This window comes from Caenorhabditis remanei, chromosome V (assembly GCF_010183535.1).
Source record: "Caenorhabditis remanei strain PX506 chromosome V, whole genome shotgun sequence".
NCBI lineage: Eukaryota > Metazoa > Nematoda > Chromadorea > Rhabditida > Rhabditidae > Caenorhabditis > Caenorhabditis remanei.
This window is the reverse complement of record NC_071332.1, coordinates 14,859,211-14,870,666: the sequence shown is the minus strand read 5'-3', so window position 1 is coordinate 14,870,666 and position 11,456 is coordinate 14,859,211. Positions and strand designations below refer to the sequence as shown.

General features: G+C 38.7%; 5 protein-coding genes across 5 annotated transcripts; 1 reads left to right on the top strand and 4 right to left on the bottom strand.

Moving 5' to 3' along the window:
- On the top strand, positions 1–813 carry GCK72_020155 (uncharacterized protein; the record flags this gene model as incomplete). Its single annotated transcript, XM_003116510.2, has 4 exons — positions 1–61; positions 220–356; positions 541–630; positions 691–813. The coding sequence occupies 4 exons, from the start codon at positions 1–3 to the stop codon at positions 811–813; spliced, it is 411 nt and encodes a 136-aa protein (XP_003116558.1).
- Positions 814–1,369: 556 nt separating this feature from the next.
- GCK72_020154 (uncharacterized protein) lies at positions 1,370–2,754 on the bottom strand (the record flags this gene model as incomplete). Its single annotated transcript, XM_003116392.2, has 4 exons — positions 1,370–1,693; positions 1,742–1,888; positions 1,932–2,354; positions 2,602–2,754. 4 exons carry the CDS (start codon positions 2,752–2,754, stop codon positions 1,370–1,372), a joined length of 1,047 nt encoding a protein of 348 aa, XP_003116440.2.
- An 820-nt stretch (positions 2,755–3,574) lies between these two features.
- GCK72_020153 (uncharacterized protein) lies at positions 3,575–6,082 on the bottom strand (the record flags this gene model as incomplete). Its single annotated transcript, XM_053733415.1, has 4 exons — positions 3,575–3,922; positions 3,973–4,116; positions 5,679–5,900; positions 5,948–6,082. The coding sequence occupies 4 exons, from the start codon at positions 6,080–6,082 to the stop codon at positions 3,575–3,577; spliced, it is 849 nt and encodes a 282-aa protein (XP_053582328.1).
- A 452-nt stretch (positions 6,083–6,534) lies between these two features.
- On the bottom strand, positions 6,535–7,750 carry GCK72_020152 (uncharacterized protein; the record flags this gene model as incomplete). Its single annotated transcript, XM_053733414.1, has 4 exons — positions 6,535–6,882; positions 6,932–7,078; positions 7,130–7,552; positions 7,601–7,750. 4 exons carry the CDS (start codon positions 7,748–7,750, stop codon positions 6,535–6,537), a joined length of 1,068 nt encoding a protein of 355 aa, XP_053582327.1.
- A 1,672-nt stretch (positions 7,751–9,422) lies between these two features.
- On the bottom strand, positions 9,423–10,698 carry GCK72_020151 (uncharacterized protein; the record flags this gene model as incomplete). The annotated part of the gene is made up of 4 exons (XM_003116093.2): positions 9,423–9,743; positions 9,833–9,979; positions 10,026–10,448; positions 10,543–10,698. 4 exons carry the CDS (start codon positions 10,696–10,698, stop codon positions 9,423–9,425), a joined length of 1,047 nt encoding a protein of 348 aa, XP_003116141.2.
- Between the last annotated feature and the right edge of the window lie 758 nt (positions 10,699–11,456).

The window sequence follows — 11,456 nt, the reverse complement described above, 5'->3', positions numbered from 1 at the left end:
ATGCATCGATCTGTTCAGATCTTCTGCATTTTGGCCGCCATTACGATGGCCTACAGTCAAGGTTTGTCATGGGATCCCCCTCCCCGTTGTAGTTTAATCTGCTCATCTCGGTTCCTCAATTTCTCAATTCAAAAACCAAACATCTTCAAAGAAATTTGAGTCGATTCCATCGACTAATTGTAACAAAATCCATCCCCTCCCAACATGATGTCAATTTAGGTAGTCGTGACGAGAATCCGAGTGCCAAACGCAATGACTTCTCCAGAGACATCATGTCGTTCGGAAAGAGATCCGCTGGCGACACTGCCGACATGTACGATCGAAGAATTATGGCATTCGGAAAGAGACAGCCAAACGTGAGTTGGGATTTCTGATTCTCTAGACTATATGCTATTTTCACTGTTAGTAACATCAGAACACAAAGACATCCATAGGAACATAAATCACATTGAAACTCTTGAGACATCTCCAAACTTCTCAAGTTACTCCTTTGATACACTAGACTCTTTTCACTGTCTGATCTATGATCTATGTTTTCAGTTCGACCGCGACATCATGTCCTTCGGCAAGCGTTCCGCCCCATCCGACTTCTCCCGTGACATCATGAGCTTCGGAAAGCGATCCTCCATGGTACTACCCCCTTTTTCTTATTATTTTCTACAACGTTTCCGTAACCCTCATATTCTACAGTACGACCGCGACATCATGTCATTCGGAAAGCGTGCCGCCACAGACTACGACCGCCCGATTATGGCATTCGGAAAGCGTGCCGAGGACTACGAGCGACAAATCATGTCTTTCGGACGGAAATAAATGGAGATGGCTGGACAAATTGGTGCAACACAGACACACACACAGACTCCTGAAATCATCAATTATATAATAATCATCATTGCGAAATAATTAATTCTTCTCTGAAAACAAGAGACCATCACAGAATTCTCTGAATCCCCATTATTCGGATCTTCTTCTTCTTTTCCTTTTTCCCCAATGCTTCCTGTCACTATTTGCTCTTTTTTCTCTCTTTTTCTCATCAAAATCGCCTCCCCATTTCACCCCTCCCAATCCCATCTTCCCCACAGTTTTCTTAATTGCGCCAAGACGGTCGAAAAATGAAGTTGAATGTTAGACCATGTTGGGAGTTCGAATCAATTGCAGAGTCATTTCAGCTAAATATCTATTTTACCGGCTGAAAATAAACACGGAAACATTTGCATCCCAGGAATAGACCACACTGACAAAAACGGAAGTTCAATTCGGAAATATTATGACGTCTCCGGAAATTGTGACTTTTCCTTTGACAAGGTGACAAATCAAGTGACAAATTATGTGAGCAGAAAACATTGTCTGACATCATTTATGTAAATCTCTAAACAAAACTATCCATTTTAACACAAACTGAAACAGTATTTATCGCTGTCGTCTGTTGCTCTTGATTCATCAAGTGCTCATCGATTCCTATATGTAGATCAAATCGTTCTCGCAACTTCTTCGGCACTAACATCCTGACAACTGCATTACGAATCGCTTGATTTAATGTCAGATATGCGACACAGAAGCATCCATTACTCCATTGCCACGCGAGTTGTCCGATGATGATGAGCCATGGCGGGGAGTGGAAGAACTGCATGTACACGTAGATGTAAGCGGCGACGGCGTGAAATGTGCAAAGGATCACTGCTTGCATGATTATCTGGAAATATGTTTGATGGACCGGATGGAAGATGAATTAATGGCATACCTGCCGCTTCGATTTGTATAACCACATAGAAGTGGAATATTTGATTTTGTAGATCAGATGATAGCACAAATAAATGTATAACGAAGTTGTAGCAAGAGAGACAACCAAATTGTTTATAGTGTGATCAATACTATGATAGAGATACGCCTGAATAGCAAAGAATTTAGGATGTCTGACATCAATTGCTTACCTCTTTTCCAATTTTTGGGTCAAAGAACCAAGAGCTATATTCGGCAGTAAACAACAGAGGTTTTGTGAATCCGCACGAGTACGCCCAGTACAAAATCATTAGGATTAACACGAATCGGAACACCTTCTTTCGAAATAAAAAACCCAATAGAAACTTTGAATTCACTTCGACACAACGATCCACTGCCAACAGAATACACGCAACACACCCACCCATCCAGGAGCCTTTTCCGATTGCGCCAGCACAAAATATGAAGATTGGGAAGTGGCAAAAAGAGGTGCCGAGTATGTCTAGAACTCCGGTGATAACAGAGTTGACGGATAAAGATAAAAGGTCGAAGACAGCCAAAATGAGCATGACACGGAATGCGGGGACTCGACATTTCGAGCGAACCATTACAATGAAGCACGGTGTGTAGAGAAGCTGGAATTGAGAAGGTGCTTGAAAGGATTAGTGGAAATTTGTGTTCATTAGATAGTTGTGATCAGAACGGCTACAACTATAGAACACCGATAATTTTAATCTTATATCCCTTGAGGTTATGTAAGAATTTTTAGTTACGTCTTTAAAAAAAGTTGCTACTTATTGTTTAATTTTGCATATCTAGAAGGTCACCTTTCTGGTTTAGCCTAATAACTTCAGAGGCTAATGTCCTTTTGATAAAACTCACAATCAAAAATAATCCGGATACCAAAAAGTAGGTGCCCAACACCGGCCGTTCCGTTTTGACCTTTGTCATATTCACAGGACAATCATACATTTCAGGATACAACGTGAAGGAATGAGTAACCATGTACGCCATGGACATTTGCAAGTCCGACATGATTCTACTCCTGAGAGAAAGTTTGACTCAGTGACCGACCAGAAATGAATAGACTCTTGATTAATCGAAGCTGGCAAATGGAGGAAATTGAAGTGATGAAGTAGAGTGACAATAGATAAAGGCGGAGAGAAATTATTGGAAGACTCAACAAGGAAAAGAGGAAGACAATCAGAAAGATACGATTGGAAATGTCATGTTTTACGGCATACTCTTCTATCTTTGGAACTGAAAACAGCAGTGTTCCAGACGCTTTTTGAAGTTTCAATACTCTTCTGATCACGTTTTGAAGTCGGATTTTATCGACAAAGTGCGTAAATCGTAATATTCAGAAGAAAAAGAGTTCAATGGAATCAAGTGGTTTTCCTTTAAACTCTTACCTCACTTGAATGTGTCAAATTAATCAAAAATGTTTGAAGAAATGTTACTCATGAGACTGATATCAGCTAATCCGCTTAGCAGATCATTTTATTTCAAATGTTCTGAAAGTTTCGGATTACGTGGTTTCAACAATTCAAGTCAAGGAACGGCTAAAAAACTTCCTGTACGAGATCAACCAATTCAAATGAGAAAGTTTACCTCAATTTTTATAAAAACTCATTGTCGAGCGGATTTCTGTTGATGAGTAAAACCTTAAGGTGTCCTTTAGCAAATCCCTCATGTGATTTAGTGTGACTTTCAGGGTGAGAAGTTTTTTCTATTATCAGAAGAAAACAATTGTTTCTAGAAAGCGACGGAGACGCGACAACCTTAAATGAAGTACGGATTGAAATAAAGACATTTATTTTCCGAATGACAAATGACAAATTTTAAAATCAAATGATCACCATTCAGCCATGAACGGTGCCACTTTCGCAGAGTTGGCAGCGCCAGGAGAAACATTTGGAACACTTTCCGTCCCTTCTTGACGCTCTGCTGCAATTTGTTCATCTATTCCCATATGGAGACCATATTTCTGACGAGTTTCTTTAGAGAACATCATAAGGATCGCAGAGTTTCGAATAGTTCGGTTTAGAGTCCAATACGCAAAACAAACACATCCATTACTCCATTGCCAGGTGAGTTGTCCGATGAGGATGAGCCAAGGTGGGGATGGGAAGAATTGCATATAGACGTAGATGTAAGCTGAGACGGCGTGGAAGAAACAGAGGATGATTGCTTGGATTACGATCTGAAGAATGGAAAAAATGATTTTGTTTGGAGAATGACTCAATTATTCACCTGCTGTTTCGATCTGTACAGCCACATGGATGTGGAGTAACCGAATTTGTAGATCAAATGGTAGCAGAGGTAAATATAGAGAGGTGTGGAAGCTGATACCATGAGGTTGTTGGTAGTGTGCAGCATGTTGTGATAGTAACTGGGCTGAAAATTCGAGATTGACTTTTATTCAGATGCGGTAAGAACTGTGATACATAGAAGAGCCCCTTTATTAGAGGCGCCCGCCGATAGAGGAGCACCCTCAATATGTTAGAAAGAAAGTTTTCTGATTTCTGATCTTTTTTTTCAAAGTTCGTGAAACAAAAAACAAAATAGAACCAAATTTTTACATTCAGAGTACTGGAAGTTTTGTCAGAAAAAATTTCCGCTTGGTTGAATATTAATCTTTTGAGAGTTTTAAAGATAGCCAAGCGGATAGGTTGAAAAATGAAACTGCTCCCGTTTTCTTACCTCTTTCCCGATATTGGGATCGAAAAACCATGAGACATAATGCGCAGTGAAGAGTACCGGATTAGTGAAAAACACTGCATATACCCACAAAGCGCAGATAGACAAGATGACCAATTTGAAGACATGTCTATGAAAAAGAAAAGCAAGCACAGGTGAACCGCGATGGATCCTATATGTGAAAGTGTGCATATAGCGTCCTATATGTGTGCCTAAATGAAACGTGGACCGCGCGTGTGGCGTATATGTGCGGTCGTCTTTTCCTTGTACTGGCCGCGCGTGCATCCATATAGCATCCATATACGTTCCATATATGGTCCATATTTGAGCCTAGCGGCCGGCCGCCGCAACGACACTCCGGAATTACACGTGGGCGTGTTGTTTACCGTAAATCGACGCGACATTTTTTTTCTATAAGTCCGGGCCCATTTTCTTCGTTTCTCGAAGTTTTTCAGCCAATTTCTTCATTCTTTTTGCTGAAAACAGATAATGGCAAACTTTAAAAGTAAAAATAAAGATATTTAAATTTGCGGAAATTTCTTTTTTCAATAGAAAACTTGTCGTTTTCTCAAGAAACTTTGGGATATACTTTTTGTTGAGAAGTTCGGTTCTTGTGTTTTTCTTTACTTCGGTATGATAAGAAATTATATTTTTCAGATGGAATTAAAGGTAAGAAGGTAAGTATTTGCCATACCGAAGTAAAGTCAAAATATCGGACTTCGAATGTCATCGACGGGTATAGCTTCTTTCAAAGTTCAAGAAAAGCTCGAAAATCGTTTTACAACCGTCAAACTAACTTATCATTTTTTATATAAATCGTGTGGAGTTTTAAATTTTTCACGAAGTATTGCCATTATCTGCTATAAAAAGAAAGAACTTCGAGAAAAATGGAGAAAATGTACAAGTCCGAGAAATGGAAAGTGAACAAGTTGAAAACGGAAAAGTAAAACAACATTATAGCATTATATAACAATCACAACAATGAATTAGGCCTTTCTAGTGTTTCATACACAATAATCAACCAAATACGGTTGGTAGAATTAATCCTGATATGCGATCCATATACGATCCATATGCGGCACACGTTTTCGGCCGACCGCGCGTGGATCCATATGGACACATATAGGACACAACGCTGATTCTTTCTAGCTGCATATACGCCACCGCGCGATCACATATAGGATCCACAGCGGTTCACCTGTGAGTGGAAAATGGGCGTTTATCTCCACGCATCGATCGACTGCCAACAGAATACAAACCACACAACAGCCTATCCAAGAGCCCATTGCAAGAGCTCCAAGAGTGAATACAGGAAGTGGATAATTACAGAATGAGGCGCCCATGATTGCAAGAATTCCAGTTGCCACAGAGTCGATGAGTAAGGACATAATATCGAAGATACCCAGAAGTAACATGAGTTTGTAAGATGGAGTACGACATTTCGAGCGGATGATTACGATGAAACAAGGTAGATAGATTACCTGGAAAATTATAATATTGGTTTAAAATTTTTACAACTTTAACCTACGATCAGCAGGGTACCAGTTACCAAGAAATAGGATCCAATTATCGGTCTTGGCTCCAATATTTTCGACATGTTGGCAGGACATGTATACAGTTCACTCATCTCAAAATTATTGCTCAAAACTTGATATAGAGACATCTCAAGAGATGTATGAATACAATCTGAAAAAAAAAGATATGTAGACAAGTAGACAATGGGCGGAGAGTGAAAGGAAATTAGGTAGTGAAACGGAGGAAGAGACGGAAAAACATGAGGCACGTGGAGACTGAAAAAACTATGTGGAACGGAAGTGACCGGTAGATAGATATAAATAATAGAATAGTCTCTTATATCTGAGATCTTGTAGTGAGACGATGATTCTGGGAAGTAGGGAGGGCAGGAGCCACATCATTCGTTTAAAAATAAGAAAACAACAACAGTTTCAAGAAAAAATTTCATTATATAAAAATCAAAGTTTGGATTCAAATTGTTGACTCAGAAACGGAACCACTTTCGCAGTTTCGCCAATACAGTATTCGAAATACTTCTTATAATTTTGAAATGAAGACATTTATTTTCCGCTTGAAATGACAAATTTTAAAATCCAACGTTCACCATTCAGCCATGAACGGTGCCACTTTCGCAGAGTTGGCAGCAGCAGGAACAGCATTTGGAACACTTTGAATACCTTCTTGTCGCTCCGCCACAATTTGTTCATCTATTCCCAAATGTAGTCCATATTTCTGTCGAGTTGCTTTTGAAAGCATCATCCGGATTGCAGAGTTCCGAATAGTACGGTTTAGAGTCCAATACGCAATGCAAACGCATCCATTACTCCATTGCCAGGCGAGTTGTCCGATGAGGATGAGCCAAGGTGGGGATGGAAAGAATTGCATATAGACGTAGATGTAAGCAGCTGCTGCATGGAATGAGCAAAGAATCACTGCTTGGATAATTATCTGGAATTTAATGATTTAATATGGGTTGAACACGGTAGGTCACTCTCACCTGTTGCTTCGATCTGTACAGCCACATTGAGGTAGAATATCCAAACTTGAAGATCAAATGATAACATAGATAAATATAAAGTGGAGTTGAACTAGCAGACACTAATAAGTTGTTTATGGTGTGTGGAATATTATGGTAGAGATCCGCCTGAAAATGTATAAAGTTGCATGAGAACTCCGTCCGATTCCAAAATCCTACATCTCTTCCAATATTTGGATCAAAAAACCAGGAACTGTAGTGAGCAGTGAATAACAATGGTTTCGTGAAAAAGCTAGCGTAGACCCAATAAGAACAGATAATCAACATGACCAATCGGAATACATGTCTTTGAAAAATAATGGCCAGCGGGAAGTTGGAATTTATCTCCACGCATCGATCAACGGCTAACAGTATACAAACCACACATCCGCCCATCCAGGAGCCGAGACCAATCGCTCCAGCACAAAAAACTAATAGTGGGTAGTGACAGAACGATGCACCCATGATACCAAGTACTCCAGTTGTTACAGAGTTCACGAGCAGGGATATTAAGTCGAAGACCCCTAGAAGCATCATTAGTTGATAGGACGGGGCACGACACTTTGAACGAAGCATTACTATGAAGCATGGTAGGTAAATTAGCTGCAATTATTCAGTGGGGAGGAGGAACTAGATATCTTCCAGACTCACTATCAAAGAAATACCGGAGATCAGAAAATAGGATCCAATGATCGGTCTCGGTGTTATTGTATCCGTCATATTGGAAGGGCATTTGTACATTTCACTCAATTCGAAATTATTGGAAAGAACATAATAAAGAGACATCTCGTAGTCTAGCATTGTGGAATCTGAAATTATAGTATAGTGTCGTACAGTAGGAAGCACTGTGGGGAAAATAAAGTGGCTTGAGTGAAAAACAAATGGGAAAAAACTTTGAGTATAGCAAGGTACGAAGTCTTCAAATGGACAACTCGCGGAACAGAAGCAAATAGGGAATTTAGGTGAAGGGGGTGGTTCAGTATTTGAACTAGGATCGATTTAGAACTGATAGCTAAAGGATAAACTTAACCGGATAATATAATATTTTCCCTTAAAGAGATTAATCATGAGATTAGGTAAGGATTTGGGCTAAAAAAATAAGGAAAATACCTATCTCCGAGATAAGTGAGTAATAGAGGGTGGGATTAGAGAGAACACTGACTTTTTGATAACTACTCTTCTAACTTCTTTTCAGTTTTTTTTTGAAATATATCTCTGATTTTCCTGATTGCAGTTTCTAACAAAACCTTGTTTTGAGAAGATTCTTGATAACAAGGTATAACAATAACATGGAAGCGAATAACAAGCGGTTAATTGCACTCAGGGGAAAATTGAACATACAGAGATCTTTCTATAAGTATATTCTGACTGAGAAGACAGACTGTCCTCAGATCTCTTGACGATTCTACATTTCAGACAAGGAAATTGGTTAGGTCTTTGAGTGGAGAGGATGTTTGAAATTAGAAGACTAGAAACGTCATTCATGAGATGATGGTGGTGACTAGTTCTTAAAAACTTTAACCTGTTTTTTAACTGAGATTGTCTGAATTGATTATTCACAAGGATTATTAAGTTTAGGGGGGAGAAGAGTTTTTGCACTTGTCAATAAAACTGATCCTAGATAATGGGGAATCACTGAACAAAAAATAATATTGACAGGGGTCTTTTGAAAGTAATGTTCAAGAATTTCTTTCCTGGAAGCAGGAGAAGAACCAAGATGCTTAGAAAATTCGAGTCTGGAATATGAAAGATTGTGTTACGGTGCTTATTGGCGAGTGCACTATAAAACGGCTTTATATAAATTGAGTAAAATGAAAATTGTCGAAAATGTTTGATTGGATCTGATTGAGGTTGATCTCATTGCCATTTTGTAGAAAAGAAAAGCAAAAATTAACCATTTGATTATCCAAAACCGATTCCACCAAAAACAGAAATCTTTAAAATCACATCAAAATCTTACTATTAAAAACACTTATGATTTTGAAGTTGAGTCAGAAAACATGGGAGGAGGATGATGACGTTGTGTGTCACTTGTTTTGGTTAATAGTTTTGTAGGTACGAAGTATCCGAGCCATCACAATACAATAGTAAGGCAAAACATAACACACCCACTAATTTGACTGTTCTCCGGAGAGCAGTTCGAGTTATCATACAGAAATGAATCAGTCGTTTGACTTGAGTTATACATCAAGAAAAAACAATTAAAACATCAATAAAAACACAATGAAAACACAATTATTTAAACACCCAAATAAAAAACACTCTTTGTTACGCAATGCCTGCTTTCAGATGTTACGAAGACTAAAGCCCAAAAAGTGTGTAAATGAGAAACAGGTGCTTCTCACCCACAATAAATGCCGAGAAAATTTTGTCGTGGCACATATTTCTGCGATCTAGACAGAAATACTAGGCCTCGGGTATTTTTAACGATAAAAATAGCCAATGGATTCTTTATTTTTAGATTTACCTATTTTCAGTTACAGAAGTTGCCAAACTTTACAACAGTGCCAGCAGCATTCGTGTTTGCCACCTTGGTCTGCTCCAAATGCTCATCAAACCCTACGTATAATCCATAACGTAGTCGGATAGATTTCGGCAGAACCATTTTGACAACAGAGTTTCGAATGGTTCGATTCAGTGTCAGATAGGCAATACACATGCATCCACTACTCCATTGCCAAACAAATTGACTGATTATAATGAGTAATGGAGAGGAATAGAAAAACTTCATGTACTCGTAGAGAACTGCGTCGATTGCATGAAAAACACATAGAGTGACTCCTTGCAGAATTATCTGAAATAGTGAAGAATGATCTTTGAGTCTTTGAAAAATTTGAAATCAGAAAATAGATAACAATCATCGGATTTGTAGAGAATTTGTACCTGTCTTTTTGTTTTGTACAACCACATTGACGTAGAATATCCAAATCTGAAGATCAAATGATAGCAGAGATAGAAATAGAGAGATGTGGATAATAAAACAATTGAGATATTGTTGATGGTCACGGATAAGTTGTTGTAGAGTTCAGGCTGTAAAGGATTATGTGTGGACCTCGTTTCAATTATAAAGACTCACATTCTTCCCGAGTTGTGGGTCAAAAAACCAACAACTGTGCTCCACTGTGAACAGAACTGGCTTCACAAAACCAAACGAGTAGATACCGTAACCAATTAGCAGACATATCACTAAAGGGAACACGTCTCCTCGAAACAGAAACTCCAGAAAGAACCGAGGCTTGACTTCCGCACATCTTTCCATTGCTAAGAGAACTGAAGCGGCACATCCTCCCATCCAGGAGCAAACGCCAATTGCACCGAGACAAAATATTAGAAGAGGAGATTGACAGTAAGAAATGCCAAGGATGTTGAAAGTTCCCGTAGCGATTGAGTTGACACAAATGGCTTGAATGTCGAAAATTGACAAAACTAGCATGAGTTGGAACGAAGGAGCACAGCTTTTCTTTTTGATTATAGCAATAAAGCACAGGATGTAAAGAAGCTGAAATTGAGAAAAGAGGTGTCGAGATTTTGGAAGTTAGGGATGTGTTTTATTTTGTTTTTTCTTTCATATATTTATTCAGAACATGACTCACCAGAAAAACTACTCCAGACACTAAAAAATACAGTCCTAATGCTGGCCTTGTCATCATTTTCGTCCCATCCACCGTATCCGGGCACTCATAAGCATCGGGCCATATCGTAAAAGAATGAGTGAACACATAATACATCGACATGTTGAGCGCAGACATCGTGTCAGTGCTGCTTGACTCCTTCTGAGTCGAAAAATGAGAAAAATATTTCAGTGAAGAGATATGCAGGTACAATTTATATTGGAGGAAGTGTCTTACAAAACAATACTTTGAATGCTTTTGTTTTAATTAGAATTTGAAAGCAACTTTCCGAGAATAGGAAGACAAGGGAACTTATATTTTGAAAGATGGCAGTATACTCCCGGTAGAAGCAAATACTTTTAACCCACGGGTTGGTTCTCTATTAGGAAGAAAAGAGGATATTCAATAGGTCTTTGTTACAAAAACTATGATGAATTTGTATTGGCTGATATGAGAAGACAGAGAGATTAGGTTAAATCCTGCTGTCGAATTTCAGAAAAGTTGGAAAGCAAGATTATTGAAATTTGGCTACTTATTTAAAAAACTTTCGAATAATCTTCACAAAGATTAGATCTTGAGAGAATTATACTGCAAAAAAACTAGACAATGAGAAGCGACAGGAAATTACTTCATTCAGAAAAACACGAGAAAGAGAAATGAGATTCTTTCGATATGTGTGTACACATGTATTCGGTAAGTGAATATGAGTGGGAGAACGGTATGACAAGTGCGGGGGTGAAATCATTCTTGTTGCCATGAACTAGTAGTTCTTGGTAGTTTTTAGGTTTCTTCCAAACGCTCGATCTATTTCTAATTACTGTTTGAAGGTTGAGAAAATCGGAAGCGTTGATTTTACAAGGCCGGGATTGCGCTGCTTGATTTTCACTGCTCCAAGG